A 22,619-nucleotide genomic window follows, 5' to 3' on the forward strand; every position below is an offset into this window, starting at 1 on the left:
GTTTAAATGCAGTAGGTGATCGTAAGAGATTGCTATCGGTCTTTTCTTATCAAATCTCTGCCTTATACTGAAAGAACTTTTTGCAGAAACAGTCCGATGAGGACCCGTGGGAATCAAATGGTTGAATTGATAAAAACTGCACTTATATACAATATGTTCAAAATCTTAACTCTTTAATCAAGGTTTTAATTTGAATATTTCACCATCAAACTACAAATTTTTGGTAGCATTTGTTGGTATAAAATCCGAACAAAATATGTCAAGGAGTGACGTTAAATTATGCGCTTGTTTGTTATAGTTTCGAAAACGCACATTTACTACGTGCTTTCTGACTTTATTTGCTGAAAAGGGTTACAAAAATGTGGTGGAAACGGCGTGCTTCTCGCTGCATGGTGCTTCAAAGTGTTTACGTGCGCTCTCAAACAATCCAAGTGTTGCCTCAATTAATAAGTCTCTTGGCAAACATAATATTTTTCAGCTCGAAAAAGCGGTGCTGCCGGTGAAATTAATTTACACACACGCTCTCTCACGCCCATATTGTGGACACTTGACATGTGTTTTGCTGCCGTTTGGTGTAAAAACACTCGTTATCGCACGCTCGCTCTTTTTCCAGGCTTGCCATAGTGGAGAGCAAACGAGAGATGATAACCTTTAGCACATTTGAAATTGTCAAACAGTTTCTCACCATAATTCATGCGGCGAGCCGAGTATATTGTGCTCAAACTCACGCGCTGTTTTTCCACCCAAAAGCAAATTTATACACCCGTATCACCCGTATCTTGGAAACGCCCGCGCTGAGGAGGGCGGGTGCGATTAGCACAGCAGGTGACGAAATGATGCATATAAGGAACGTAGTGTATAACTTATGCAATTTTTAACCTCTAACTTGAGATATTGGTCAATGTTTCACTTTCCCACACTGAGTAAAAATTCATAAAAAATGATATTAATTACTTTGGAATTAATATGGTGTAGAATATTGCGTGGAAAATACCCACCTTTGTGTGAATAACTTTATTAGTTTTTTTATTTGCAAATATTGGCTCGCATTGTTAAGGCATTCTCAGGAGTGTCAAAGCAATGGGAGGTATTTGAGCAGTTCGGAGATCTAATACTGGCTACCCAATGTCAGAGATGGCAAAAAGTGGTTAGTTTAGTGACTCGAAATGCTCAAATTGCTCAACGGGCTGGGAGGCGCACCGGCGCCGACTCGCTACTTGCTGGTTTGCGCCTTGTAATATCTCTATGCTATTTCAGCATATTATAAAATAAATTTTCGCAATTAATAATAGAATAGATAGGTAATTAAGTTGATAAGAAGGGAATAATTAGTTCCAGCATGCGTGATTTGGCTTCACGGGACGAATGTCTAGCGTTTCAAAAAAGGTCCTCGGTGTGGAGGCAAGTGGCCCTTCAGTGGGCTGGGTTCCTGTGCGGCCTGGTGCGCCCATGTTATCCGTTCGCGGTGTTATTGGGACCCGGGTTTCAGCATTCGTGCCAGTGCAGTGCGCGCCCTTCCCGGTCCGAGGACAGGGCAAGAGCAAAAAAAATTGTTTTATAATGTTAATCCAACATAATTGTATCATTACTTTATGGATGTGTGCTGATTTGGGGCAGAGTTGCCCTGTCAGCCCATAATAAACTTAAATTTTGAAACTAAATTTGATTTGAACTACTAAACTGATCTGATAGTAAAGAATCTCATACAATGATGCGAGATTATATCATTGTTGTTCATGATAATTGTGTTCTAAAATTTAGATTTTAGAAAAAATAGATAGTTAGTTAAAATTAGATACACTCAGAAGCTGCCATTTTGTTGAGGTGCAATTTTATTTTTATTTTGATTCAATGAATTAAACGATATCTAGTAAACATTTGGTCTCAAAATCTAATTATTTGTCCCCTCAAACTAAAGATAAAAGCTTAAATAAAACAATATACTTTTCTTTCCCATTTGAAGTTTTTTGCAATAATAGAGGAGATAGAAAAATGATTGCAAGAACTTAATCCAATATCTCAGAGAACATAGACTTACATCTGCACAACATTTCTAAGCCTGCGTACATCAGAAAAATGCTTGAGCATCCTTTATCACGGCAGATACAATGCTCCTGAAAGAGAACCCCTTCAAACAAATTAAGTGCCCACTGCACCCTTTCAAAAGGTGAAATAGGGCGGCACACGTTGTTGCTTCCTTGCGAGATATTTTAAGAAAACCATCTCCAAACAGCAGCATCTTTTTCATGTCATTCCTTGCTCAACGTCCCAGATTGACTGTGGCAGCCCAGGTGCAAAGAGCGCATTTTTTTTTATCGCGCACGTGAAATGCAGGGATAACGAGTGAAAAAAGCAAATTTGATCACTTGTGTACAAATACCCGCTTGTATACTAAAGCGTGGAGGGACGAGGGCGGGCAAACATTATTATCCCTCATATTACTGGCGGATCAGAGAAGCGTGAAAAGATCGCGGTGCATTAAATAGCGGGGGATGTCGTGCTTTATATAGAAATCGCGCTCATCGCGGATATTGAAATTATATAGTTAAAATTTTACACACAATGCTGCCAAATGTTTCTTCAAATTGGCACTGCAACAATAGCGTCATCAATTTTGCTGGGTGGTCCAAAAATATTTTGGAAATATATACCACGCGTATCGTGGAGGTGCATTGTGGCGGCAGCTGCTTTTGCTTTCTGTCAACACGAGAAAGAGATCTTTCTCCACTCAGCGAAAATAGATTACAAAGATTTATTCTCTGGCGCGCGTAGCCCACCTAAAAGCAAACGAGGCAGACTGATTTTGCGCTTGGTATTAATGGCATCATTGTCCATTTTCTTTTGTGGATAAATTGTTGTGACGTGCTAAACACATCAACCACATCAACGACCATTCTATTAAATGTTGATACGTTGACAAGGTGTGTGGGTCAAAGAAGCTAAACAAATGACCGATTTTCGTGAGTATAGGCTGTTAACACGATGGAACCAGCTGTCAGGAATTGACATAAATGAACTCTTTTGGTTATTAACATGAAAAAAAAATTAAGCCTCGGTAAAACAATGAAATGAATTAGAAATTCGAGAAATTTCATAACAAAAAATAAATTGGAAAGCAAAACTCGCGGCTGTCACTCGCAACATCAATTATTTTAAAAATCAAAATATAAAGAAAATATAATGTATATACTTATAATATTTAACACATGCAAGATTTTTGCTAGTATTTAAGTTTTGAAATTGGCAATTTTTTATAAAATTTACTTATCAGCAGAGCTTACAATGATCCTCTTTGACGTCATAATAGTTGCTGATAAGTCCTTACAATTAGCGGAAATCTTTAGAACAGTGTCTAGACTCTAAGACTGCCGACAGCCATAAAAACTTTATTTTATTCTCACAAAAGTGTTGAAGTGTTGGCAAAAGTGTATAGCTTATAACAATAAACAATGGTGGTTTTTCTCGCTCACTCAAATCAAAGTAAATAAACATTGTCAATAAATCGATACCTATGAATTTTTTGGTTCAATAGTTTTCGACTGCAGATATTTGTGGTTTGTAATAGGTATAGCGTTCTCTTGGCTGTTTATGTGTCCACATTCTCTGGATGACACGGCGAAGCCCTTGATGTGCGAGGCTTAAGAAATTAGCTTTTCTTGCCGCCGCAAAACTCAACAAACAAAATTATAACCAACTGAAGGTAAGTCGATTGAGTGTACGAATGTCTGCCTGCGTGACACGCATCCTTTCTTCAATATACATACATATACATGTGTGTATATTAAAAGCAGAGAGGGAGAAAAGCAAGTCTGAAAGACTCTTATAATAGGGAGAAACTAGCTGGTGCAGTTGGGAATCCCTTGAAGAACAGAAAACGCAATCATGAACTCAACACCCTCTTGCAATAACTACACATAAAAACAATACACATTATTCAAACCAATAATCGATACGCTTGCATGCCCCTTGAAAGATTTCTCTTGCAAATAAAATAGGTTTATATTTATTTTCGATCCGACCAAATGCTATTGTCCGCTGCAAAAGTCAGTCAAGACGATTCAAGAGTCATCAGAGATTAGCGAAAGGAAAAGAAGTGAAGCAATCAATATCAAAGAAAATGCATATAAGTTTGACCAAACTTATTTGTTCACATTTTTTTAAAACAGTTAGTGAAAGCAAAAAGGTTTTCTTAATTATTTAATAATATCTTTTATTCCTTTTTCTCTGTAAACTTTGTTAAATAATATTACAATCTTGATCTAAAAACTCCAAAACTATAAATAAATTTATTTATATCACAGCATGTGCAAATGTCAGTTCTCCGATGCACGGGAGGTGAACAACAAAAGTCTTCATCCAAAACACTGCCTATCTCACTTAAATTGGTTTCTGGTCTCTCCTGGAACAAATTCGGAAATTGTGATTAAAAATCGCATTTTATTCAAATGCATCTCATGGAGCATTTATTTCATCTAATGATACTAGGGACAAGAACCAAGTCCATTGTAGTATATCCTCTCTATACCATCCTTAATTTCCTACGTCGAATTTAATAATTTAAATTATTTGCTTTTAAAATATTTACCTTTCATAACTGTAAACTCGTAGAGTCATTTCTTCGAAATTTCAAGACCAGATTTGAGAGTGGACTAAAAGCGGACAAGCTGGAGGCGCTGGAGGTGGCGGGGGCGGCATTCGCCATGAGGAGCGATTCAATGGTGAAGCCCGACTTTAGGGTGGCAACCGCCTTGTTCTGGTACAGGGCGGGCACCGGCCGCAACAGGGGAGGCATAGCCGAGGGTGGCCCTGGGGGTAGCAGCGGGGGCAGGTGTGCATACGGGGGCAGAAAGGAGGCGAGTAGCGGCGGCGGTGGAAGGAAGAACGAATTCTGGGTGCTATGAGGGTGGTGGTGGTGCGGACCCCCAAATTGGTGGTGGCGGCCTCCGAGGTGGAAATCGCCGAGAGGGTGGCCCGGGGGCGGCTGGCGCTTGTAGCGCTTGCGCCGGCGTAAGAAGCTACCGTTGTCGAACATGTCCTCGGCGTTGGGGTCGAGCGTCCAGTAGTTGCCCTTGCCGGGGTTGCCCGGCTCCCTGGGGATCTTGACGAAACAGTCGTTGAGCGACAGGTTGTGCCTGATCGAGTTCTGCCACGCGGGGAACTTGTCCCGGTAGTAAGGAAAGCGCGCCATGATGAAGTCGCAGATGCCGCTGAGCGTGAGCCGCTTCTGCGGACTCTGCAGGATGCTCATCGTGATGAGCGCGATGTACGAGTAGGGCGGCTTGACGGCCGTCTTGCCGCCAGCCTTGCCTGCGCCCGCCGCCTCCCCAGGGCTGCCCGGCGACCCCGACCGAGCGTACATGCACTCGCCGCCGTCCGAGTCGACGTTGATGTCCGAGTCGCTGTCGCTCGCCGACGCCTCGCCTGCGCCTCCACCACTGACAACCGCCGGGGGTGGCAAATCTGGACTTCGCCACTCCATGGTCATTTCTCGCACCGTTTTCGTTCGCTCTGCGTAACCACGCTGTCCGCGAAAAACCGACTGCCGCCGCGATCCATGTGTGGTCTACGGCTGATGTCGAAGCTCCTCCCCTAGGGTGAGGCGAACATAAAGAGGAGGAGTTGCGGTGCTGTCCTTGCCAACTAGATCTCAAGAGTATCCTGTATACCACAACTGATTAGCATTTCCTGCTTTGAGCTGTCGATTATGCACATAGTTTGTAATTTGAGTGGGGAGCGCGAACACATCGCTTGAGTAAATAACTCGTTGAACGCACTGTGGGGACACTTTGATATTAACCAGCAGTTTATTTTTAATTGCTGCGATCAACAACTCTCAAAATTCAAAAGAAGAACAGCATGAGTACAACCTCTGTTTACAGCGCCTTTGTGAGTGAACGTATGCAACCCGCACGTTTTATATAATGTGCCGGTTGCATAATTCATACCAAAATAACCATAATTATTTTTCATAAAGGTCTCTCTATTTTTGCGGAGTCAATCTGTAAATTAGTAAACGTGAACACGAAATAAACCTCACTTTTGTATCAACTCGTCAATAAGAAACTAAAATACAACCAATCTTATTTTATAATATCGTTTCATATCAAACTATTCGAGAGAACTATGTCAAATGTTGATTCAAACTACTCGATATTAAGGTAGTACCATAATAATATTTAATTATTAAAATTTATTGGTCTGTTGAGAAAAATATTTTTAGCAACCTAAAAACATTAATATATACCGTGCCAGGAATTTCTAAATGCTCAGGCTCAAATGATTTAATCACAAAATCAAGCTTGGTCTAAGTTGTTGGTGTAAATGAAGTGTGGAGCAATAAGACAGATGTTTAGGTATGCTGTCCACAGAATCGGAAGCGTCTATTCGGGTGTCAATTACATTTTTTCCAAAACAATAAATTAATTAATAAAGTATTTAATTTCACAAAAAAAATTTACCCTTTTGAATTCCACTCACAATCAAATGTACTCATTGATGGTATTTCATGAACTTGTATTACATTAAAACTTAAATTGCTAGGAGCTTTTCATCAGTGGAAAGAGATTTAATTTGAGTCAAACTCTCCTCCTCTCACTTATGGGCTGAATTCTGAAGATCAGCGATGCGTGGTCTAATCTTCAAACAAGTTTAGTAATAAACAGCATTTAATTGCGAATGGCTGCTTAATGCCAATCATTTTATTAATTTTCATGTTTGCAATTACCATTCATGATTAAAAACAACTATTGTATTTATTTTTCGTAAACTTCGTGGCACACACGCATTAGGCACCAAATATATAATTATATAGCTATTCTCTGTGGCAATAAACCGGGCTTTCATTACTATAATTCATTTCAACTCATAACACATTACGGGGAAATATTAAACAAATAAATAAAAACATATATTTAATTTTTGAATAGTTTAAGTTCGAGGAGAAAAAATAATTTAGTGTTGCGTCGAAAATACTAATTACAAATAACTAAATTACTAATACTAAATACAAATTTTATCAAAATACTGATGGCTGGCCGACTTTTTTTAACCTCCGCTCAGCACATCCAGTGGGCTATGAGCTCACTGGGTCCCAATAACACCGCCGAGCAGCTGCGATAACATGGGGCCCGAGTGGCCGCAGAGGAGCTTGTGCCCAATGTGGCCATTTTTTCGCCTCCCCGCACCGAGGTCTTTAACTGAAACGCCAGGCATTTGTCCCTAGATAGAACCGCGCTGGAAAGGTGCATAAACCTAAGCAAGTGGCGAAGTCGGCGCCGGTGCGCCTCCCAGCCCGTTGGGCTATTTCAGCATTTCGAGTCACTCAACTAACCATACCTGACATAGGGCAGGTCCTTAAATAATGTCTCCCAATGCTTTGACACTCCTGAGAATGCCTTAGCAATGCGAGCCAACGGGCTGGTCATATCTCGCCAGCTCTTTTGAGATAAATATAAGTCTTTCCTGACTATTTTGGAATGGATTATATTTTTTACCTAAAATTGTTTACTTCTCCTAGAATTGTTTGTGGACCCGGGCAAAAAAATTGTTTTCTGGTATTGCTTTGAAAAAATTAATATTGTCCGGTATTATTCAGTTGACGATTTATTTTAAATTCCGTTAAATTCTTATTTTTAGTAACCAAGGCTCCAGCTATTGCCATGTATTGAATAATCATCAGGCTATTTTATCAAATTACTTAAAAGAAAGTACTTAAATATTTTCTTAATATTTACTAAAAATAAGTTTAATCATACATATGTGGGAATGGCTGCGTCTTTCAGGTTGAGAAAAGGTTAAACATCAAAAATTGCGGTATGCTAAAAAAATTTATAATGTGAAACTTTTCACAAAAAGATTTAAATCAATTTAATTTTTAGATAAACTTGAAGTTTTGTTTGATTTTGATTCAAATTATTGTTAGGTCATCAGCAGACATACAGAACAGGATGTTGTTATAGGTTTATTGGGTTTGTGTCGCGACACTCTTCAGAGATGGGCGATGGGTGGGTGACCCCCTGATACATACAGAACAACTCGCATATTATGCCATATGTATGATATGTCTTTGTATTATAATAAATATAGAAAATACGTGAATTAAACGGTATACAGTTGCATAAAATTATTTTTAACGCAAAAAAGGGGATTTTAATAAATTAAGAGAAGTTCTTATAAATTCATACAATATTATTTTGTCATATTTCATTCATCAATGAAATCGCAAGATAATAATAATAATTAAGGCTTATGGCATAGTATTTATGCTTCTTACTCACACGTACGTGTGTCGAAAATAGCAATGTTATTATTATAACATCTAATCTAAGACAAAATTAAATTTTTAAATTAAATACATATAAATTAAAGTTTTACTTCATATTGGTCAAAAAAATTGCAATCTAAACCCATTGTAAAATACATATTTCTGTATATAATGCTTCACAAATTATTAGAAAAATAAATATGTATTATATTATTTATTTTATTATAATAAATATGCGCCACACTAAATTTTAGCAACATGTTTTCAATCATTGCAGATAGAGCACGACTAGTTCTTTTGAATGCTGGAGTTAAACTGAAAGACTGTGTAATGCTCGTGAACATGACAAACTACTATGGTCTGGTAACAGCTGGTGACATTTTTATAGGATTAACAGCGCAATAGTCATACAAACTACAAAGTCGAACCGCTAAGTTCAGTTGGCAACACTACATTGTTTATCTCAAGTCTCAATAATAATCACCGACAGAATAAACTTGAACTCTTGCATCTCGCCCATCTCGCAATTTCGCTGTCATCTGATGAGTTTGCTTTTGTGTGTAGTCAAAGTCCTTTTACTACTGAACTTGTGCTTATTTAATGCCCTATGTGAAAGTCGTAGACATAGGTGCTAAGTAAGTCTTATGTTTATGTACCTTTGCTTTTGGTCTGGAACAAAAAATATAGCAGAGCGCATTCTCGCTCTCTCATAGTCATCACTCCTCAAATGATTAGGTTCGTACTTCTCAAAATTCAGTAATTTTCAAGGATTTAATTATTATCATGCTTGCAGAAGCCTTCTGTCAGCTAATGTCTAGAAAATCGGTGCTGATAGCTGGTACTAAAGATGTGGATAAAAGGATATTTGCCATCACGGTACGATGCACATAATATTTTTGATGAAAATTGTTAACTTTTTATTTCCTTCATTTTTATATTTTAGATTGCTGAGTTCCTTGCTTCTCAAAACTACTCTGTTATAATCATCACCAAGTCATTCAATTTTTTGCCGCAGCCGCTTCACGGAACTGCCAGGGACTCGGAAAACTACAGAAATATTTCATTACGGTATTCTAGTTTCTTCTTTATGTTTAATGTATTTTGTGTCCTAATTCTTCTTACATCTTTCTACTAAATTATGAGCTTGATGTACAATGTATCGAAAAAATTCACAGTTATGTATTTTCAATGGTTTGCAGGCGCTCAGATTTTTATTCATAAGTATGGTAAAGATCTAAAGATACAGTTTCTGCCGGGTTACATATCTCGCCAGTTCTTATGAGAATCCCATGTTAAAGCAGGGGTGGCGAAAACTGTAACTCGGCAGCGAACACTGACTTTTCCATATCAATAATATAAAACATTTTTTTATGGTTGGGAAAATGTTTTTATTGCAATTGTTTTCTTTTTGGAGTTTAATTTTTGTAACAAGCCAAGTCAATAGTCAGTTATCTACAACTTCTACCACTCAAGGCATAATATTTTTTTCATGTTCCTTATATTGACTTACAAAATTTCTAAGTTTGGTACTTAAATTTTGAGTTGAGAAAGCGGCTAGCAGTAAATTAGTGCAACACGTGTTACTTTTTAATGCCTGGTATCAACGCTATAGTAGCACACTTTTACATGACCAACACAATGAAATTGAAAAAATATTTCATTCAGTATCTGGAAACAGCAAAATGCTTGAAAACATTATTATTACTACAATTGAATAATTTACCTTTTTAATGAACTCGGAGACTGGTTCCCCCAATAGCCTGCTGTTATAATATCCTAAATTCCTAAATATTTGCTCCAAAAGTAATAAAATCAATTTCTATAATTTCATTCATAAGATTATCTTGACTTTTGGCAATATAACCCATCAAATGGGATTCTCTTACATAATTACTAAACCTGTAAACATCGTTATGTTCCAGATATCCACAGAACTTGCGTGAACTAGCGGAAATTATATTCGACTTTTCATTTTTCCGGAAGCTTTCTAACGGGCCGTTCACTGTGATTGCGGAGAACATAGAAGATTTTGGGGCTCCAATTGAGAATATTGCCAAACTTGTCGCAGCCCTTGGAGCTACCCCAAATTTCCCCTCCCAGGTAAGAATCATCAGATAACATCCAAATATTATTTTTAACACGATTTTTTGCTAAGGAATACCCCAAGCTGGTTGCCATTCTCAACTGTGATCCACAGAGTTTTCCTCTTGAAAATCTGTACTCTCTCTTCCACTCAATTTGGATAACAGAGAAAACAGAGAAGGAAGTTTGCCTGTCCTTGCAAGGAAGAGGAAAAGTTTGCTTTGAGGAAATGCAACTGAACTCCAACTGCCCAAACCTAGTGCTTAGAGTCAAAAGCATATTATTGCATTGATCTCTGAAGTAAAAGGTGAGTTTTGATATTTTTATAATACACTTTTATTTAAAACTTCTTGGGTTTTGTAAAGACGTGCTGAATTTTTTTCGCTTTCCTTGCACGCACTTCCCTGCTCCTTAAGCCTTCATTTGAGTTATTTTGCTTCTGACACTCCTATGCAATGAGGTTAAATGAATACTATAATATTAAATGTACTGTAATCTTTACCGGAACCCCAGTTTGACGAATACATTTCAATAGCTTTAATGGGTGTGGCATACAGTTTGTTGGAATCCTGTCCTCCTCTTTAAAAACTTCATGGAATGGGCATATCGCTAAAGTTGGTTGACTAAATAGTTTCTTGTAATATGTATTAATCGATAACTTACTTTCTGCCGTTTGTCTGCACAAATTTATGATCTCAGCGAGGAATCTGTTTCCCTCATACACTCTTTCCTTGTCTTGCAAAAATAATTCATCCATTGGCAAAATCTAAATTAAAAAAAAATGTACTGATATTCATCAGCCACAAATTTAGATCACCTTATCGTCGGCTTGCAGAACACATTCAGCAAATTTCTGTAAACGCCAAATTACTAGATTTATACTGTCACAGCAGTTTTCTTATTACCTGATGCAAGGTAAGAATCATTTCTGAGGAATATATGTCTCCTGTGAGCTTTTATTGATACACATAAATTAAAACAAGTACCTACTGGTGAGTCGGTTGTTAAAAGTTTTCCATTTTCGGAGAGCAACAACAAAGAAGTGTCCGCTGTCATTCGACCCATCACTCGTATTATATCCCGGCACTGCTCAACAGCAGGGTTGTACATAGAGTACCAATAAGGATCGCATAGGTTCTTTTGGGAATTAGCAGGCTAGAAGTAGATTCAAGTTGGAAATTTATTTTAATCAATCAAAAATAGTATAGGTATTTGGTGAAAAATTTTGTGATTAGTTACTAAAACTTTGGATTAGTTTTATAAGATAAGTCTGATCAATGCATTGTATCATACACATAATTTCATCTCACATATATTATTAGGAGAGCAGCAATAAAAAGAATCCTAATTGTCATACTGGCTGCGTGTCAGTTTTTGTGCGTTGCTCTGTAGCGAGTAACGCTGTGCTGCTTTATCAAGGATGTTCTAATTCACTTCCTGTCAACCACGCATCACATCTGCGCTCTCTCAATTCAAATGCATTCTGGCAACAACTTGAATGTATTGCTTATGTATTTGTCCGCTTTAAATTTTAAAACAGTTTTTGGATCAATGCGTAGTTTAGAATATCAATTTAAGCGAGCATCATTTATTCCATAAAAATGGAGTAAATAAATTATAGTGAGATTCGTAGCCTTTGGCACAGTGTTTTAGAAATTCAAAGTAAAGCAACAATCACGCCTGGTTAGCATTTTCTTTGAAGAACTGGATCAATTTATCCCTGATCATCGCCCTCTGGTGCATAGCCTCTGATGTGCAAATCTTGGTGAACAAGTAAGGGCATTGAAAGTCAATTTTCTCCAAGCAAGTTGTCTGAGAAGCACCTCTCATTCTGAACCTGAACTCTGAGGCGGAGGACACTGAAACAAATAGTATTAATTATATTATTGTAAATAATCCTCATTTTATAGGGGTTCTTACAGCAGTACAAATTGTAAAAGCAAGTCTTATGGGTGGATTCGATAAGAAAATCACTTCCGTCTGGCCGGACTGTGTAAAATCCAACTGCTTTGTTTTTTATGGAAGGGAAATTCGAGAGGTGTTCGGTGTAGTGCACCGTGTATTGCCAATTCTTGTAGTTTCCTTTGTCCTCAATAATGTCAAAATCCAGTCTAAAGAAATACAACAAATTATAGTTATCAGTCAAGTTCATTTTCACTAAATGTTAAAATATACATAATCTTTAGTAAATGTTTCTCTTACATCGTAGGGTTGAGGGCCATCATATTGTTGAAGTCTGCGACGTGCTCCCACACAAGAATCGCCTTCTCGTCCACCACATACTCGAGCTCTATGTGCTGCGTCTTGGCGTGCAGCAAAAAGTAAAGGACTGACGCGAGTGCACAAATTAACGCTAGGTTCTGCTTATTGAAGCGCACAACCTGCATTCTCATCTGAAAAGTGAGTGGCAAATTATAATAATCGCACCCTCTGTGATCAACTCACAATAGGTGTGGGAGGACTCGAAGATCAAACTGGCACTGAGATCACTATACTTGTGTGTACTAAACTTGTTGCTCTGAGTCGGCCGTCTTTGCAACTAAAAAGTGGCTCCAGCTGCTGTGGGGTGGGGACTGTGTTTACTTCATGTGAAGCACGCTTATTTATGTTGGCTGTTGGCTTGTCGTTCGCGGCCGGTGACTGCTCACGATCGCACACACAGCACAACGACTGCAGAATTTGTTTTTGCTTCTATCACACTTCAAATCACATTTAATCTTAAACAGAAGAGCGGTAAGCAAAACTTTACCATTCAAATGCAGTGAGCAGCTGCAATTTCAAAGTTAACCAAGACCAGCAGACTTGCCGGAACCTCTTTTGAGTGTTTTTAATTATCCGCTTGCCTGGCGAAATGGTTGATTTACATTGTGGACCAGTAAGAAACTGACTCCATTTTGAGCCTGTTATGCCACAGCCTGAAGAAGCACAAAATCCCACAACGCATTAATTTATTGATTTTTCCTCAAATTTACTTTCAAGTTAAAACTCGTCTTAAAACTCGTGATAAAAATTTGTGCAAATCCATCAGTTCATAGTCCTATTTGGAAAAATTTGTGGGTTAAAAGATTCCTTTTATTGACACTCATAATATGAGCGAAAAGCACATTTCTATCTCATCGTGTATTCATTTGAGTGCACTATTCATGCACCTGTTTACTCACAAAATGTGTTTAAATGGCAATACTCTTATTGGTCTCAGTTGAATTATGTTAAAAGAAAATTTGTAGTGGCTTCTTAGCAATTGTGCCCAAATTTTTACAAACGGTTTTAGAGATTTTTTTGGAGGCACAGGAAACTAAACGATAAAAATTTTTAAAAAGAAACATATCCTCATTCAATTGCTCAAGACTTTATCATGTTGTGAAACAGGTGTGATTATATGCTAAAGTTGTTAGACGCACACTTTCTCACAGCAAGAAGTTTCAAACTATTTTTTCTGCTTCCACTGCTTTACGTGGATGTTTATGCTTTATTTTCAATACTTAAATGTATATTTTTCTTCATAGCCAATCTCTCATTTTTTCTTTCTGACACCACATTTGAAAGCAGGAAAAATAAAATAAAATTTATTAGTTCCCTGTCTCTAAAGAATATTTTTTCTATGATGATTGGAATATAGCTAGACAGTTTAATTTAAGAATTCACTATTTTCTATATAATTTTCAGGGTGATGAAATTGCACAATAGCCACCTGTAGTCTGGCGATGAGGAAACTGAACCAGTATTCAAGAATGACTTCACGACTCTTTACTCTACGCGCTACGCCACGCATCCGACTCATCTCGGGAGCTCTCTTGGTAATCCTAGTCTACACCCTCTACTTCTATGGCGTTTTCACCCACCTCATGGAAAGGAACTACTACACTGAATTTAGTTATCCTCTTGATGAGGATATCACCGTTTACATTGATCAACTTCGAAATGGTGATCTGTCTGACAGACCACCAATCAATGTCTACAACTATTCCTTTGTGTCAGACGCTCATGATAAGTGTCTCGCAGGTAAGTCAAACTATTTTCCTTATTATTCTTGTTTATTCTTGCATGTCAATACATAAAATTAAAGAATTAAATAGAAAATATAGGAAGAAAGGGCATAGTACTAGCAAACATATTGCAAAAACGATTAACTACAATGTAATCTCTCGCCGCACTGAGCCGCAAATGACACATAACTAATTCACTGATCACTCTAAATTTGCCACAGATGCTTTTTGCACAAGGGGGTAAACCTATTTATCTTCATAAAACTTCTTTAGCTTTTAATTCTTTAAAGTATTATTGATGTGGCTTTCTCTAAAGCAAATATATTGAGCAAAACTTTTTTAACGACTGTTTGCGATCGTCAATCGATTGAGTAATACACTGCTTTGGGCAGGTGGGACCTTCAATGAACTGCGGTTGGTCTACATAGTGAAGTCCAGCATGGACCACTTTGAGAGGCGAGAGGCCATCCGTCAGACATGGGGCTTTGAGGGCCGCTTCTCAGATGTGCCCATCAGACGCGTGTTTGTGCTCGGAATGCGTCCCAACGACCCTCACCTGCAGGCCAGAGTGGCAGAGGAGAGCAAGAAATTCGGCGATATTGTGCAGGCGGACTTTGTTGACACTTACTACAATAACACCATCAAAACCATGATGGGCTTCAAGTGGGCTCGGCAGTTCTGCCAAAAAGCCAAATTTTACTTCTTCAGTGATGACGACATGTACGTGTCAACCAAGAATGTCCTCCGGTTTCTGAGACATCCAACCAAGTATCCTCAGTATCTGGAGGATCCTGCTGGCTTTGTTGAGAGACACAAACCTGCTAGAGAGCCCAAACAGGTTTGTTATCCAAGTGCTAGATTTTTCTGTAAAAGCATTGAAACCGATTTGTTCAGAAATATTTGGCTTTAGGTTAGAAGAGATTGCTGAGAAGATTCACAAACAGCTGATTTAGATCATTTCCATACCTACCAATATAATCATAATTTGAAATCAAAACAATTAATATCACATTCACGTTTGGGGGAAAGAAAACTTTTAAAATTTATTCAAATTTTATATTTGAAATTGTACACAGCATCTTTGGTGTTAAGCAAGATGTTTATATTTCTGTAAAAATATGAAAAGTAACAGCTGGCTTTTCTCTAGGTACCACTGCGTCCAGCCGTCAACCTTAAATTACAACTGAAAAAGTGTGGCACCTACGTGTGCTTCTGCTTAGATTGGCATCTACCATTTAATCAATAAAATTATCTTCATAATATTGCAGGTTCTGGATTTTGAGCTCTCTGATGAGGTTCAGCTGTACGCTGGGGAAGTGAGGAATGTAATGCCTCTTCGACATCAGTCAAGCAAGTGGTACGTGTCATTAGAGGAGTACCCCTTCCACATGTGGCCCCCATACATCACGGCCGGCGCGTATGTTGTGTCCAAGGCTACTCTGGACACCCTCTTCCTTGGATCGCTGTTCACCAAGCATTTCCGCTTTGATGACATCTACCTGGCGCTGGTGGCAAAGAAGTCTGGTGTTGACCCGTTCCACTGCCTCCACTTTCGCCTGAACCGACTGTGGTATGACAGTGCTGTTGATTACCAGTATCTGATTGCCAGTCACGATTTTCCCAATCCTGAAGAGCTCAAGCACTTCTGGGAGCTGCAGAAAGAAGCTGGAAACGCTTAATTAAATTATATAATAAGGCCAGTAGATATTAATCTCTCTCGATCTTTACTCATTGTAAGAATTAAGTGCAAAAATGATAGTAAAGAGCCTCCTTTCATTATATACTTAATTTTGTTATCAACGTTGCAAATGATTGCATGATTGAAAGCCAACATTAGCTTCCGATAGTTATAGATTAAGAATCAATCTCTCATTCCTGTTGATAATTAACTGTAGGTCAGCTTTACAATGTCATTGCTGCCTGAGTGGCCTTATTGCTTTGGGCAGGTAACAATTTCTATTGATTGCTAGAATCAGTCACCTCTTATCTTGCCTTTGTACAGCAGGAACACAACTCAACTTATATTAAATCAATATCGCTTAAGACTGTATAAAAATTAATGGCTATATTGGATGTATAGGACATTAGAAGAAAATTAAATTATTCCTTGTTAGTGCCTGTTTATTTAAAATTTCCATCAAATCAATTTTATCGTCTAGTCTAATCTAATATCCTAACGGCATTGTGCTTCAGCGTCAGAATAAAATTGCATTTTGATCAGTTAAAAATATACAATTTTGATTTACAAAAAAAATTTAATAACGCAGTGATCAGTAGTGAAAATATCAACATTTTATCATTGAAAACACATATTTGAGTTACACGATTTCATCAATCTCTCCTCCTGTTTTCTTTGTAATAGCAAGAAGTAGTTCAGTGTTTTCCAGGATCTGAAGTAAAACGATTAAGCATTTAGTACAAAACAAACCAAGGACAAAGTATTATTTGAGCATACAACAGACCTTTTCAAATGCAGTCTCAGTTTGTGTGATGGTAGAGTCCAGCTTGTCTCTGGCCACAACAAGAGATTTGATCCTGTTGTCACATGCCTCAGCTTCTTGAGTTGCCTTTTGGATTTCTTCAAGAAGCCTGCCCCTTTTTTCTTCCTCAGCAGAAATTACTTGCTGCAAGCTCTGGCGTCTCAATCTAAGGCTCTCTACAGCTGCAATTTGTACGATATAGTTTAATTGTGTTTATTTATGACGAGTGCTCACAATTTAACAATGATAAATAATTAATCTGCAGGCAATTCATGAAGTTAATAACAAGATTAAGTTAGATTGTGTATAATTTGCATTATTTGTTGACTGAGAAAGAATTCAGCTTAGTCTTACAACATACATAAAAATTATACTTTGAACTATCTGTTTGTCATTATTTATTTAATATAATAATGCAATTATTAGATCATGTTAAACTTAAAACAAATTACGTGTTCTATTTTACTGATTTTTTGTAATTTAATTTAAAATTAATTAAAGCAGAATACATAATTTCCTTATATCATAATAATATAGGATCAGGATTACACAATGAATGTTGAAGACTTAAAACAAGAAGATTTTTTTAAAATATTATAAATCATATGCAACTCACTGCCTACTAACTCCTGGAATTGTTGTTGAAGCAACATTTCTTGTTGGCTCATGGACCTCTGAAGTCTAAACCTGCAACAACAATTTCAGGTGAAGAGTTCTGAAAAATATAACACTCGAGTAAATTGGACATTAAGACTGTAATATATATTAAATAAAATCAAAAGAGTGCTATTATACTCCCAGTGTTAAACTAAGCTAGTTCGAAATATTGCTTCATTAAATATTAAATTATTCCAGGGAAAAAGCCGGAACCTCTAACCTCTTGTCAGCTGATGATAGTGTTGTGTTCAGGTTGTGATGGACTGATAGTTTCCTTCTCAGTTCTCAGCCGCCAAAATGAAACAGCAATGAAGCCAACAAAAAAGTACTTACCCAACTAACTCAATAATGCTGTGACTGTGACTTTAATAGAAATGAGAAAAATAATGTTTAATTTCTGAAACGAAGAGTAAAATAAATCATAAGAACTAAAAATTATACTTCTTGCTGAGAAGTGCTTAGCAAATAAAAATACCAAAAAACTTGGAAACAATTTTATTGTAAAAATAATAATAATTATTATTGTGTCTATATCTATCTGGTGGCAACACTGCTCACATCTGATTCTGTCATCAGTGAACATGGCTGACACAAACAAAGCAGAAAAGCTGGCAGCAGCTCGTAAAAAGGTGATTTTCTTCATGTTACTCTCGAATAACACAATTTTTTAACAGTTCCAAATTTCCAAATTAAATTTAAACCAACTTCGACTTTTGTCATAACGAGGTATTCTCCTTTTTTCTTGCCAATCCGTACATCATTATATTGGATTTGACACGTAAGACGGTGTGACAGGGGCGTGGCTAATGACAACTACATAACTTGTCAAGAGCTATGATAATAATAGCCGACTAAATAAATCATGATTATTGTAGATGATTGATTATACCGCATTTTTTTTTAATTCAGAAAATTCTGGCGCTTATGCTCATAAGGACGAATATTTTCAATTTTTTGTAAAACATATTTCATCATGAAATATAATTTTATTCTTTCCTTATATCCTTTTTATGAAATAAATTAACACCCTTATTTACAAATTTTGCTAGCCAAATTGTAACATAAAAAAATAATTGCTTTCAATTTCCATTTCCTATATTCCCAGCTTAAAGAGTTTCAACAAAGAAATAGACAAAGTCCGGTTGCTGCTCCAAAAGACCGAGCTGATGTGTCGACCCCTGCTAGTGTGACGTCCCAAACCAGCAGTATTGACCTGAAAGCAGCAGGCACTCTCCAGCACGAAGCGATCTGCCTTGACGAGCAGCCTTCCATTTCTTACGAGTACAATCCCCAAGCACAGTCTCTGGACTACAGCAACCAATACTATAGTGCTGATCTCACTCATGAACAGCCACCAGGTTCTACACCCTATTTCTATAATGGTGCTACAAACAGCATCCCAGAAAACGTTATGGTTGACAATCATAGGAGATACTCCACCAATAGCTATGGTAACAATTTATAGTTTTGGAGATCTATACTTTTAAATTCTAACTCATGGGTTTCAAATGCAGGAGGCCCAAGTGCAGACAATTCCTCGTTGATCATTCAGTTAGCTGAGAGAGACAATACAATAGCATCCTTGCAATATCAACTGGTGCGTAAAATTCCATATTTCATTTTTGTGAGCTGAAAATTTTAAGTGCAAATAATTGTCACTTACTTTTTCATTGTGGACTGCATGAACTTCATATTTCAGCAAAGTTTATCGCTAGCAACTAACTCGAAAGATGTGGAACTGCAAAATGCTGTACGTGAGGCAGAGGTCAAATGGTTCCAGAAAGTCGCAGAGTTGGAAAGCCAGCTCAAGACTCACGCGCAAACTGTTAACATCCTAGTGGCGGAAAAGTCAGAGTACCAGGCGTCCTTGGCAAAAGCAAATGATTTGCTAAAATTGAAGGCTGGTGAGTAATAGATAATTGGGAAGCCTTCCTCTTTATACACAGTTGATATTTTATAAACAAAAAACTTTGGTTAATGCTTCAGGTGAGTGGGAGGAAACCCAGCAACAGCTGCGCACTTTCCAACAGAAGCTCAATGAGTCTGAATCGGCCTTGGCGTCAATCAGAGACGAAAATAGCTCTAAAGGACTGGAAATCAGTGACAAGCAAAAACGTTATGATGAGCTGGCCACAGAACTAAAAAGGGTTGAGGGAGAACGGGATGAGCACAAGCATCAGAACAACCAACTGCAACAGCGAATCAACGTCACCATGCAGCAGGTGGCCATGTTGCAAGCTGAGCTGCAAGAAAAACAATCGCAGCTCACTTCTACCCAAGTTCGACTGAAGCAGGTATAAACTGGCTAGAAGCAATCATTATGCTGTCAGTTATCTAAGGAATATTTTTATATGTATATTATTTGTTATTACAGAATCAACTGTTAAGCTTAATGTTGCAAAAGTAAAAAAAAAAAATAAAATATTTGTCGGTTTCCTGTAAGTGATACACATAATTTTTTTTGTAAAGTTCATTGAATTTGAAGATAATAGAATTGTCAAATTAAAAAAATATAAATAGTGCAATTGACAGCAGAATGGTATTAAAAGAAAGAAAAAAAAATGAAAAATACTCATTTCCAAATATTTTTGAAAACTTTCCTATGGCTATGATTTGATACTAGCTAATATTTATCTTGCTGGGGTACATGTCTTTAAAAGAGTTCACTAATCAGGAACATTTGAATTTCAGCTTGGTGGTTCTCTAAAAGACTCAGATGACACTTCAATTGTTGATGAATTAAAAGCAGAAAGGGAAAGGAGTGCTTCTTTGGAAAAGATAATTGCCGATATGAAATCTGATCTTGCTGAGAAAGAGCAGGCCAGCCAGCAGTATCAACAGTTTGTCCACCAGCTCAATCAGCAGCTCTCCACCCTTGCAACAAAGGTACAATGTTGTTAATCTTGCAAGTGCCAACAATTTATCTTTTACACTAGGTCCAAGAGTCAACGCGAGAAAACGAGAAGCTTAAAGAGCAGAATACGCAAATGGTGGAGCATGTCAGCAGTTTAGAAACTCGGCTAAATAAGCTCAACCAGTTCAACTCGCATACTCCGCAGCCAGTGGATAATCAAGAGCTGCTGAAACTCAAAGAAGAGCTGAGAACGGCTCTTGAGGAGAAAAATTCTTGGAAACAAAAATTAGATAATCAGGTACAAAAAAAACTGCGCTCAGTTAATATCACGATGATGCCAAATAAAAATTTCAGTACTTTTTATGTATTCCTAAAATGGAAAATAAACTAGATAGATTTTTTTATAGTTTTCTATTGTTTCGGGAAACAACAGAAATGCAAATAATTTTATACGCCGAAAAATTCTGGAGAGTAAAACAACTGAAATTAATTTTCCTGCAGGAAATGGAAAGGAGTTCCTATGAAGAGAGTATTTTGAGGTACCAAGAAACTATTCGGCGGCTTGAAGAAGAGCGGCCAGATGAGCGCAAGTTACTCGCAGCCATGGAGAGTGACAGGGTCGCGGCTCAAAGAGCGACAGCCCAAAACTCAAAACTGAAGGACCAACTTCTTGAAATGGAGCAAATGAAGGCGCAAATGATTGAGCAGTTGCACACTTTAGAAGCGAGAGCACGACAAGCACAGTCTCTTCAGGAGTGTTTAATAGACGCGCAGGTTTGAAATTCAGAAAACAATTAGAAGTTGATGAAAATACTATTATTACATTTTTCATTTCAGAACGAAATAAAAAATTTAAATAATCGTCTGAATCAAAATCCAGAAAATCCTCAAGTGAATGGCAATACCAGCGAAATCGAAGAGAGTCTTTCTCCAGAAGCAACAAAAAAACTGGAGATTCGTTTCACTGAACTCATGAGGAAGCTAGCAGACACCGCTGACGAAAAGCAAAAACTTGAGCATCTTGTAATGCAATTGCAGGGTGAAACAGAAACGATAGGTAAAATTTTCTATCAAGCAGAATCTGAGAGTTAAAAATAATATTAATTTTTCAGGAGAGTATGTGGCTCTATACCAGCAGCAGCGGTGTCTGCTCAGAGAAAGAGCAGCTGAGAAAGACAGGGAAATTGCAAGAATGGGGGATGATAGAGCTGAGTTGTTGCAAGAGCTGAAAAAAGTCGGCCACTTGGTGCTGCAGCTTGTAAATGACCAAAGAGATAATAATAGTGGTATGTACACCGTCTTGTGGTATTCAATATCAGAAGAAATTGAAGCCATGTAAAGTGCTTTGTTTATGGGGTTAAACTCTGAATAAAAATATTTATTCCATAATTCATCATCATAAAATATTATCAGTATTTAATGGAAATTTTTTTCATATTTTGAAAGTTATGAATGCCAACAAAACTTGCCAAAAGACTTACAATTTTTTTCAAACATACATAAAAAATTTGTTCCTTTCAGGTTTTTGCGTTTCAATGGGGATTGCTAAAGTTACCAATCGATAATCAATGTTTTTTGAAGCTATATTAATGTTAATAACTTGATTATAATTTTTCAGTGCCTTTGTCAGAGCCTAAGGATTATGAGACTGTAGCATTCGCAATTGCTGACCAAGTGTCAGCCCTGCTGAACAGAATGGAGGAGAGCAGCCAGGAAACGCGGAAGCTGACAGACGAAGAGCTTTTAGCGCTGCACAGCAAGAGAAACGTCCAGGCTCACGATCAAGAAACGCTGCTCCCGTGTCCATGCTGCTCTGGGCAACTAGAAGTGGTCTGATCTTTATTGCTGTTTGACGTCTTTGCACCAGCACCCTGAGTATTTTGTGATAAATCGCGTTTTGGTGTTGCGTTAAAGAAAAAGCCATTCTGTCCGCAAAGTGATTTCCATTAGAGTTACAAGCAATTCCAGTGTTTGATTTGGCACTGCCCACCCAACCTGTAGCGCTATAGTTGGATTATTTATCAGAGTCATTAAACGCTCTAATTATGTTGTACTGTACTTTGAGACAAGAAATAAAGTGTATTATTTATAATTCTAAAACCAAGCTTTCCTTCAAAGTGGTCTAAATCTAATTTTCCACGCGAAAATTTAATGCAATCATATTCTGTTAACTAGTTAACCATTCATATTAGCCGTTAAATATTTATAGCAAACTAAAAATAATATATGAAAGGCATCTTTTAGTGGCATAAAGTGCTGTTGGGCAGAATTGCGAGACCACAAAGTTTGTTTGAGCG

General features: G+C 37.5%; 6 protein-coding genes across 8 annotated transcripts; 2 read left to right on the forward strand and 4 right to left on the reverse strand.

Annotated features, from left to right (window-relative positions):
• Positions 1-4,184: 4,184 nt before the first annotated feature.
• Positions 4,185-5,566, reverse strand: LOC135941582 (forkhead box protein D1-like). Its single transcript, XM_065487209.1, has 2 exons — positions 4,586-5,566; positions 4,185-4,399 (listed from the first exon to the last, which is right to left on the reverse strand). The coding sequence occupies exon 1, from the start codon at positions 5,483-5,485 to the stop codon at positions 4,589-4,591; it is 897 nt and encodes a 298-aa protein (XP_065343281.1). The 5' UTR covers positions 5,486-5,566; the 3' UTR covers positions 4,185-4,399; positions 4,586-4,588.
• A 5,091-nt stretch (positions 5,567-10,657) lies between these two features.
• On the reverse strand, positions 10,658-11,779 carry LOC135948492 (uncharacterized). The gene is made up of 7 exons (XM_065497802.1): positions 11,656-11,779; positions 11,332-11,500; positions 11,251-11,273; positions 11,163-11,198; positions 11,009-11,111; positions 10,848-10,954; positions 10,658-10,793 (listed from the first exon to the last, which is right to left on the reverse strand). Exons 1-7 carry the CDS (start codon positions 11,698-11,700, stop codon positions 10,686-10,688), a joined length of 591 nt encoding a protein of 196 aa, XP_065353874.1. The 5' UTR covers positions 11,701-11,779; the 3' UTR covers positions 10,658-10,685.
• On the reverse strand, positions 11,508-12,897 carry LOC135948500 (uncharacterized). The gene is made up of 4 exons (XM_065497814.1): positions 12,791-12,897; positions 12,548-12,738; positions 12,266-12,456; positions 11,508-12,204 (listed from the first exon to the last, which is right to left on the reverse strand). Exons 2-4 carry the CDS (start codon positions 12,736-12,738, stop codon positions 12,020-12,022), a joined length of 567 nt encoding a protein of 188 aa, XP_065353886.1. The 5' UTR covers positions 12,791-12,897; the 3' UTR covers positions 11,508-12,019.
• brn (beta-1,3-galactosyltransferase brn) lies at positions 12,605-16,444 on the forward strand. 2 transcript variants are annotated; one of them, XM_065497783.1, is made up of 4 exons: positions 12,605-12,745; positions 14,012-14,347; positions 14,724-15,169; positions 15,600-16,444. In XM_065497783.1, exons 2-4 carry the CDS (start codon positions 14,050-14,052, stop codon positions 16,008-16,010), a joined length of 1,155 nt encoding a protein of 384 aa, XP_065353855.1. In that variant the 5' UTR covers positions 12,605-12,745; positions 14,012-14,049; the 3' UTR covers positions 16,011-16,444. The 2 variants fall into 2 exon arrangements, with proteins under 2 accessions (XP_065353855.1, XP_065353863.1); XM_065497791.1 differs by lacking the exon at positions 12,605-12,745 and adding an exon at positions 12,933-13,078.
• A 26-nt stretch (positions 16,445-16,470) lies between these two features.
• Positions 16,471-19,256, reverse strand: LOC135948511 (uncharacterized). 2 transcript variants are annotated; one of them, XM_065497824.1, is made up of 4 exons: positions 19,132-19,256; positions 17,428-17,498; positions 16,794-16,993; positions 16,471-16,721 (listed from the first exon to the last, which is right to left on the reverse strand). In XM_065497824.1, the coding sequence occupies exons 1-4, from the start codon at positions 19,158-19,160 to the stop codon at positions 16,650-16,652; spliced, it is 372 nt and encodes a 123-aa protein (XP_065353896.1). In that variant the 5' UTR covers positions 19,161-19,256; the 3' UTR covers positions 16,471-16,649. The 2 variants fall into 2 exon arrangements, with proteins under 2 accessions (XP_065353896.1, XP_065353904.1); XM_065497832.1 differs by lacking the exon at positions 19,132-19,256 and adding an exon at positions 17,689-17,823.
• Positions 18,044-22,414, forward strand: LOC135948470 (Golgi matrix protein 130 kD). Its single transcript, XM_065497770.1, has 11 exons — positions 18,044-18,097; positions 18,574-18,919; positions 18,983-19,065; positions 19,168-19,372; positions 19,455-19,762; positions 20,160-20,354; positions 20,405-20,620; positions 20,824-21,096; positions 21,160-21,379; positions 21,435-21,608; positions 21,941-22,414. The coding sequence occupies exons 1-11, from the start codon at positions 18,050-18,052 to the stop codon at positions 22,156-22,158; spliced, it is 2,286 nt and encodes a 761-aa protein (XP_065353842.1). The 5' UTR covers positions 18,044-18,049; the 3' UTR covers positions 22,159-22,414.
• Positions 22,415-22,619: the final 205 nt, after the last annotated feature.

Source organism: Cloeon dipterum, chromosome 1 (assembly GCF_949628265.1).
Source record: "Cloeon dipterum chromosome 1, ieCloDipt1.1, whole genome shotgun sequence".
Classification (NCBI taxonomy): Eukaryota; Metazoa; Arthropoda; class Insecta; order Ephemeroptera; family Baetidae; genus Cloeon; species Cloeon dipterum.

Excerpts from the sequence above, each read along its gene's own strand:
- LOC135948500 (XM_065497814.1), bottom strand. The coding sequence starts at position 12,738 with ATGAGAATGCAGGTTGTGCGCTTCAATAAGCAGAACCTAGCGTTAATT. Across the intron at positions 12,457-12,547 it reads ATGGCCCTCAACCCTACGAT|ACTGGATTTTGACATTATTG; the intron begins GTAAGAGAAACA and ends GTATTTCTTTAG. Across the intron at positions 12,205-12,265 it reads CTTTTACAATTTGTACTGCT|TGTCCTCCGCCTCAGAGTTC; the intron begins GTAAGAACCCCT and ends TATTTGTTTCAG.
- LOC135948511 (XM_065497824.1), bottom strand. The coding sequence starts at position 19,160 with ATGAAGTTCATGCAGTCCACAATGAAAAA. Across the intron at positions 16,994-17,427 it reads ATTCCAGGAGTTAGTAGGCA|CTGTAGAGAGCCTTAGATTG; the intron begins GTGAGTTGCATA and ends TACAAATTGCAG. Across the intron at positions 16,722-16,793 it reads CTGAGACTGCATTTGAAAAG|ATCCTGGAAAACACTGAACT; the intron begins GTCTGTTGTATG and ends GTTTTACTTCAG.
- LOC135948492 (XM_065497802.1), bottom strand. The coding sequence starts at position 11,700 with ATGACAATTAGGATTCTTTTTATTGCTGCTCTCCTAATAATATAT. Across the intron at positions 11,501-11,655 it reads CTGCTCTCCTAATAATATAT|CCTGCTAATTCCCAAAAGAA; the intron begins GTGAGATGAAAT and ends ATCTACTTCTAG. Across the intron at positions 10,955-11,008 it reads GTGCAGACAAACGGCAGAAA|CGATATGCCCATTCCATGAA; the intron begins GTAAGTTATCGA and ends AACCAACTTTAG.
- LOC135941582 (XM_065487209.1), bottom strand. The coding sequence starts at position 5,485 with ATGACCATGGAGTGGCGAAGTCCAGATTTGCCACCCCCGGCGGTTGTC.
- brn (XM_065497783.1), top strand. The coding sequence starts at position 14,050 with ATGAGGAAACTGAACCAGTATTCAAGAATGACTTCACGACTCTTTACT. Across the intron at positions 14,348-14,723 it reads TCATGATAAGTGTCTCGCAG|GTGGGACCTTCAATGAACTG; the intron begins GTAAGTCAAACT and ends TGCTTTGGGCAG. Across the intron at positions 15,170-15,599 it reads CTGCTAGAGAGCCCAAACAG|GTTCTGGATTTTGAGCTCTC; the intron begins GTTTGTTATCCA and ends ATAATATTGCAG.
- LOC135948470 (XM_065497770.1), top strand. The coding sequence starts at position 18,050 with ATGGCTGACACAAACAAAGCAGAAAAGCTGGCAGCAGCTCGTAAAAAG. Across the intron at positions 19,066-19,167 it reads CATCCTTGCAATATCAACTG|CAAAGTTTATCGCTAGCAAC; the intron begins GTGCGTAAAATT and ends TTCATATTTCAG. Across the intron at positions 19,763-20,159 it reads CCCAAGTTCGACTGAAGCAG|CTTGGTGGTTCTCTAAAAGA; the intron begins GTATAAACTGGC and ends TTTGAATTTCAG.